At 43.9% G+C, this 6,222-nt stretch overlaps 2 protein-coding genes across 7 annotated transcripts; both read left to right on the forward strand.

Annotated features, from left to right (window-relative positions):
* The first annotated feature begins 479 nt into the window (after nucleotides 1-479).
* LOC101773558 (F-box protein At1g60400) lies at nucleotides 480-3,075 on the forward strand. Its single transcript, XM_004972845.3, has 4 exons — nucleotides 480-649; nucleotides 1,399-2,295; nucleotides 2,381-2,539; nucleotides 2,649-3,075. Exons 1-4 carry the CDS (start codon nucleotides 566-568, stop codon nucleotides 2,964-2,966), a joined length of 1,458 nt encoding a protein of 485 aa, XP_004972902.1. The 5' UTR covers nucleotides 480-565; the 3' UTR covers nucleotides 2,967-3,075.
* Nucleotides 2,865-5,777, forward strand: LOC101772742 (F-box/LRR-repeat protein At3g59200). 6 transcript variants are annotated; one of them, XM_004972844.3, is made up of 5 exons: nucleotides 2,865-3,348; nucleotides 3,996-4,745; nucleotides 4,826-4,895; nucleotides 5,059-5,144; nucleotides 5,248-5,555. In XM_004972844.3, exons 1-4 carry the CDS (start codon nucleotides 3,244-3,246, stop codon nucleotides 5,103-5,105), a joined length of 972 nt encoding a protein of 323 aa, XP_004972901.1. In that variant the 5' UTR covers nucleotides 2,865-3,243; the 3' UTR covers nucleotides 5,106-5,144; nucleotides 5,248-5,555. The 6 variants fall into 6 exon arrangements, 5 of the variants coding, with proteins under 5 accessions (XP_004972901.1, XP_012702589.1, XP_022683377.1 ...); XR_215373.2 differs by having other exon boundaries at nucleotides 3,996-4,895; nucleotides 5,248-5,777; XM_012847135.2 differs by having other exon boundaries at nucleotides 3,996-4,895; nucleotides 4,982-5,144.
* Nucleotides 5,778-6,222: the final 445 nt, after the last annotated feature.

Below are 6,222 nucleotides of genomic sequence, written 5' to 3' on the forward strand. Positions count from 1 at the left end.
AAAATGCCCAATATGTTTCTTCTTTTTCTTTTTTGCACATTGATGGATTTGGCCTTGCAAAATGTTGCTAGTGATCTTTCAAAAACGAACCTTGCGTAGGCTAAATAAAAGCCGATTGGATTCATTATATTCTTCTTATATCACAGTAATATCAAATCCTTTAAAGAGTTTGAGTGAAGAAAACAGTAATAAATTTTTTTAATTATAACAATGAATACATAGTTAATACTATAATGACGAAGACACAATTGACATGTTCCAGAAATACCATACTAAGACCTTGCATGACAGTATCTATCCCTGCATGAGTACTACTACAATCACTGCAGGGTATCTGATAAACTGATTTTTGTTGAATTCTAGAGGATGGTAGCCTGCCTGCTATCCTCAGTTGGGCCTCCGTTGTCACTGGAAGCCCGTTCAGCCTTTCGAACCCGCAATCGTCTAGTATCGGGTGAAATCTCGGCCCATTTTTCCTTTTCTTCGGAAGAGGCTGGTCAACCACCGGTGCCAGCAGAAACGGCGAAGCACCGGCGAGTCGGCGACGGCGACCAAGCCGTGGCGGATGGAGCGCCGCAGCGGCGTCCGCGACGCGCTCGCTCCGCCGCCGACTCCATCCATTTCCTTCCGCATGGAGGCCCTCCCCGAGGTGAACCCTCCCCTTACCCGATTCCGCTTTCCCATCGCTGCGTGGGGTTAGGGGGGCACCGAAGCGAGTCGATGGTGTGGCTAGCGAGCGATTCGGTGGATCATTTTCGAGCTTGCAGTGTCGTTGCTGCATCGCTTCCCCCGGCCCCCCACGAACCTGCACGCTGATTGGGCGATACGGTGTCCAGCTTACTGTTGTCTCTGGATTCTTGGGGAGGCGAACGAGCATGCTCAGTACCGACAAGTTCTTTCTTTCTTTTTACTAATGTTCATCAGGCTCAACCACACATCTCTAGTTGTTTGTCTATCTCCTCGTGCGGCAATGATGTCTGAATTAATTCTACTCATGCTGCATTGAGTTTCAGATGGCCTAGTTCGTTTATGAACATCTGATGTAGATTTGTTTTCTCTTCACCGCATTCATCGTGCTTACTGAAATTTGCTAGCTTACTGAAATTTGCTGGCTTACTGAAAATCTGAAGATCGTCTGGACAACATGCTAGCTTAGCTAATTTGGTAGAAATAAATGTCTCCCTGGTGTGTTTTAGGTTTCTGCACTATCTTTCATATCTGTTTCAATGTCCAATTTGCGTGCATATGTGCTTGATTTTTATTTACAAAGAACATTGAAATCCAATATGTGCACTTCAATCATTGTGTGTCCTGACTCTCGAGTACTCTGCGACTATCATGCCTATCAGGTGGTTTTGATCCAGATTCAAGTCCTCTTATCGACCTTTCTTATCACAGGAGATTCAGCTTCTTGTACTATCGCTGCTGTCACTGAAAGATGCTGCAAGGGCAAGCACTGTATCGAGAAACTGGAGAAAGCTCTGGACATGGCACCCTAATCTATGCTTTGATGGCACCAAAAGTGGGTCTGCTGATGAGGATAGTGTCAAAATAGAAAAGGCAAAGTTCATTGAGACGGTTAATGCTATTATTCAGCAGCACAGTGGAATAGGGCTCAATAAGTTCAGTATCAGGTGTAGCCTTCAGAACAACTCCTCAGATCATCTTGATAGGTGGATTTGCTTTGCGAGTGCAGCAAAGGCTAAGATTATAGATCTGAACCTGCAGCCAAAAAGGAACGATGCATGTCGAACTGAAAACGTTTATCACTTCCCTCTTGAGGCTTTAAGTGCTCAGGGTTTCCCTTTTATCCAGTCCTTGTTTCTCACCAATGTTTCTATAGAGGCACTCTCAGATATATGCAGCTTTACAAAACTCAGGAGGCTTCATTTGCACCATGTTCAAATAATTGGAGATCTTCCAGGGTTGCTATTAAATTGTTCTATTCTTGAGGATTTGGAGCTTATTGCCTGCTCTGGTGTGGCTGATCTGAATATAACACACCAACTAGCTAAACTTAGACATTTGCTAATTTCCAATATGTGTGTCCACAAGGTCGATTTTCATGTTGCCGGTCTTACTCATTTTGGATACAAAGGGGATGTGATTCCTATAGTGCTTCATGGTTGCACAAAATTAGAGAAGGTAACTCTCACATTTCAGATGCCGTTGCATGAACAAGTCAGCAATAAAGGTCTGGGCCATGCCATCACCGGAATTCCCAGTATTTCGGCAGTCAAGGAGCTAAACATACGTGCTTATATGCAGGAAGACCAACCGATCTGGTCCTCGCAGGTACCTGGTCTCTATCATTACTTGCCCCCATAATTGTTCAAACAGTTTGTTCATGTCTTCTTATTTATTTTGGTCATGTTTTCAGGTGCCTAGGATGACAAGACCGACATTCATGTTTGTGAATTTGAGGCATCTGACCTGTGAAATAACTATTTTCACTAATAGCCCAAATACGCACACTGGAATTCTTCAGCTGGCTCACTGCTTGGATTGTGCACCCCAACTGGAGACACTGAAACTGCATGTGAGTACTTTGCTGTTTTCTTTTTGCTTTTCTTTCTTTGTAGACGAACATTAGCCTCCTGTCGATTCAGCCAGATTAACATGCGATTTATCAAATCTTTGGGAAACAGATGCAATACCATGTGATGGGCAGCCGCTGCTGGCCTGGTGAGGGAATCCTCCCTATGCGCCGCCTAGATCACCTCAAGACGGTCTACATGAGCGGGTTCCGGTGCTACCGGCCTCAGGTCGAGCTGCTGCATGGCATTCTGGAAAATGGTGCTGCGCTTGAGCATGTAACCATTGAACCAACGGTGACGCTCTATGTTGATAGCATAGCGAACATAGGTGTACCTGAGGACAAGATTTGTGAATGGGCGCACCGTGCCTCGGAACGCTTTGGTAAAGCCATCACTGTCGTAAAAGCCCATCGACGGCGGTGGTCGTAGTGCCGTGCATACAACTTGTATTTACTTAGGGTTGAGTGAGTGAGCAAAAGTGTGTTGTTTACTGTACGTGCTTTGTTTCCATGAGAGTAAATTTGTGTCCGTGTTAGGATTATGGCAGTGAAAGTCTTGGAGCTGGTCCTTTTTGTTTTATCTTGAGAACTTTTATGTAATTATGTGGTCAGGTCCTTCAAATAACGTTTGTAGAAGAAGGGATCCCGGATCGGAGATGGATATCCGCTAGTCCCGCTGCCTTGCTCGCCTTCAGCAGTAGCGCTGGATGGAGGAGTACGCGGCGGGCAAGCTGAGGAGGCTGGTGCACCCCCGCGGCGTCAGCAATGCACTCGGCCCTTCCTCCTCCTTCCACCTGGAGGATCTCCCCGAGGTAAGCTCCTTCTCATGTCTCCGCTCCTCTTCGCTGGATCCGAATGGATTGGGGCTGTAGGAGAAAAAAAATTAACAACAATGAAGTTATTATCTTGGATTCTCCAATGTTTGAGCCTTTGAGGACGACTTCATGAGAAGCCAGTATTTCCTCATCTGTACTATCAACCTGGTTGTTCCTAACTGTGTTTTAGATCCCTGCGCCATATCTAGTACATTCTCCCCATACAGCATACGGTTCTCCCGTGCATCTCATGTCCAAATTTCAAGCTGGTTATTTCCAGTGTTCTGAAATGGGTCTAACTCTTCGTAGCACGATCGGGCATAGTTTTACCTTCACTCTGTTCACCATGTTGCCAGGAGTTTGATAAAATGTAAAATCATCTGGGCTCCAGTATTCCATCCTAGCTGAATTTGGTGGTGGTAGATGCATTTCTTTTAGTATTTTGGTTCCTTTGCATTGTATTACCAGTTTCACTGTTGGATTTTTGTGTGCTTAGATTTTCCTGCCAACAATTTAGAACCTCACTGAAGTTTGGCATACATACTTTAATCGTTGTCTGTCCTGAATCATGAGTACTTATGATTATCATGCCTATCAGGTAGTTTTGATCATAACTCGATCTTTATTGTCCGTTCTTGTCACAGGAAATTCAACTTGTTGTATTGTCGCTGCTGCCACTAAAAGAGGCTGCAAGGACAAGCATTCTTTCGAGAAACTGGAGAATGCTCTGGACACATTTCCCTAACCTTTGCTTTGATGGCGCCGCCGACCAGTCCACTAATGATGATAGTATCAAAATAGAAAGCGCAGTGTTCATCGAGACAGTAAATTCTATTATTCAGCAGCACGGTGGAATAGGGCTCAATAAGTTCAGCATCAGGTGCAGCCTTCGGGACAACTCCTCAGATCATATTGATAGGTGGATTCGCTTTGCAACTGCATCAAAGGCTAAGATTATTGATATGAACCTGTGGCCGAAGAGGAATAATGTAGGACCAACCAGAAATGTTTATCGCTTCCCTCTTGAGGCTTTAGATGCTCAAGATGGCCCTTTTATCCAATCCTTGTTTCTCACCAATGTTTCTATAGAGCCACACTTGGTTATTTGTGGCTTTATGAGACTCAAGAAGCTTCATTTGCACTGTGTTCATATAATTGGAGATCTTCCAGGCTTGCTATTAAATTGTTCTAGTCTTGAGGACTTGGAGCTCATCACCTGCTCCGGTGTAACTGATCTGAATATACCACACCAACTCGATAAACTTAATCATTTGCTAATTCGTTCCAATATATGTGTCCAGATGGTTGAGTTTCATGTTCCTGATCTTTCTCATTTCGAGTACCAAGGTGATGTAATTCCTATAGTGCTTCATGGTCGCCCAACACTAGAGGAGGTAACCCTCAAGTTTCACAAGGCATTATTTGACCGAGACAATAATAGAGCATTGAGTCATGCCATCACTGGAATTCCCAGTATTTCCACAGCGAAGGTGCTAAACGTGCATACACAAATGATGGAAGATCGACCAGTCTGGTCCTCACAGGTACCAGCTGTTTATCATTATCTTTGCTCACCTCGTAATTTTATTGGTGTGTAAATGTTTCCTTATTTGTTTTGGTCATGTTTAAGGTGCACAAGTTGACAAGACCGGCATGCATGTTTTTGAATTTGAGGCATCTGACTTGTAGAATAACTATTTTCACCAGGGGTCCAAATAACCACGCTAGACTTCTGCTGCTGGCTCACTATTTAGATTCTGCACCCAGATTGGAGACGCTGCAATTGCATGCGAGTAATTTCCTGCTTTTGTTTTTTTTTCTTCCTTTGGTTACGAACAGTATCATCCCATCAATTTAGCCAGATTAACATGCCATTTATCAATCTTTTGGAAACAGATGTCTTATGTTGTGGCGGGTGGTAGCCACTGCTGGCATGGTGAGGAAGCCTCCTTCCGTATGTGCAGCCTTGATCGCCTCAAGACGGTCTACATGAGTGGGTTCCATTGCTTACCGGCCTCAGGTCGAGCTGCTGTGTGGCATTCTGGAAAATGGCACTGCGCTTGAGAATGTGACCATCCAACCATTGGTGACGCCATACGGCAAGAACTCATTGAACATATACATACCTGAGTACAAGATTCGTGATTGGGTTCGTCGTGTATCGCAACGCTATGGTAAAGTGATCACTGTTGTAGAGGCCCCTCGACAGTGTTTGGGTCATGTTTATTAGCAATGTATTGCTCTGAACTGTATGTTTTGTTCGTGTGGGAGTAAATTTATGTCCGCGTTAAGATTATGGCAACGTTGGAACTGGTTCTCTGATCTCATCTCGAAAACAAGTTGGCTGTGTATGTTGAGAAAATTGATTTTGTTTCCCAATAGATGCTATGTATTAAATTGGAAATCACAAATGTTAAAATTAAGGATATAGTTGTCTTTTTGTAGCTGTTTATGTTTGCTCCTGATGTGCTAACTCTCTGATTAAGCTAGCTCCATTCAGGGCAGCTGATGGATCATGTGCTAAATGATGCACAATGGACAAGATTCCTCTGAGATGTGCTATATGCAAACTAGTTGCGCGGGGTGCCGACGAAGAGAACATATAATGAAGAGAACAGCCCAACTGCTGTAAACATATAACTTGGAATACTCGAGGTTCATTCATCAGAACAAATACAGCATCATACATCGAATTACCCCATTACATATGTCAGATCATACATCATGATAGAGTACTGAATACAACAAGGTAGCTGCTACAAAAGAGATCCGTAAAATTATGGAGCTGATCAGTCGATGACCTGGGTAAACAACTCTTCCTCTCTAAAGTACAATATTGTCTCTAGGCACTGATCTGATGCACGATGCATC

Source organism: Setaria italica, chromosome VI, assembly GCF_000263155.2.
Source record: "Setaria italica strain Yugu1 chromosome VI, Setaria_italica_v2.0, whole genome shotgun sequence".
NCBI lineage: Eukaryota > Viridiplantae > Streptophyta > Magnoliopsida > Poales > Poaceae > Setaria > Setaria italica.

What these genes read in the sequence shown, in the direction of transcription:
- LOC101773558 (XM_004972845.3), top strand. Translation starts at nt 566, where the DNA reads ATGGAGCGCCGCAGCGGCGTCCGCGACGCGCTCGCTCCGCCGCCGACT. An exon ending in GCATGGAGGCCCTCCCCGAG is followed by an intron (nt 650 to 1,398) that starts GTGAACCCTCCC and finishes TTCTTATCACAG; the next exon opens with GAGATTCAGCTTCTTGTACT. An exon ending in TGGAGACACTGAAACTGCAT is followed by an intron (nt 2,540 to 2,648) that starts GTGAGTACTTTG and finishes TTTGGGAAACAG; the next exon opens with ATGCAATACCATGTGATGGG.
- LOC101772742 (XM_012847135.2), top strand. Translation starts at nt 3,244, where the DNA reads ATGGAGGAGTACGCGGCGGGCAAGCTGAGGAGGCTGGTGCACCCCCGC. An exon ending in GACCAGTCTGGTCCTCACAG is followed by an intron (nt 4,896 to 4,981) that starts GTACCAGCTGTT and finishes GTCATGTTTAAG; the next exon opens with GTGCACAAGTTGACAAGACC. An exon ending in GACGCTGCAATTGCATGCGA is followed by an intron (nt 5,145 to 5,247) that starts GTAATTTCCTGC and finishes TTTTGGAAACAG; the next exon opens with ATGTCTTATGTTGTGGCGGG.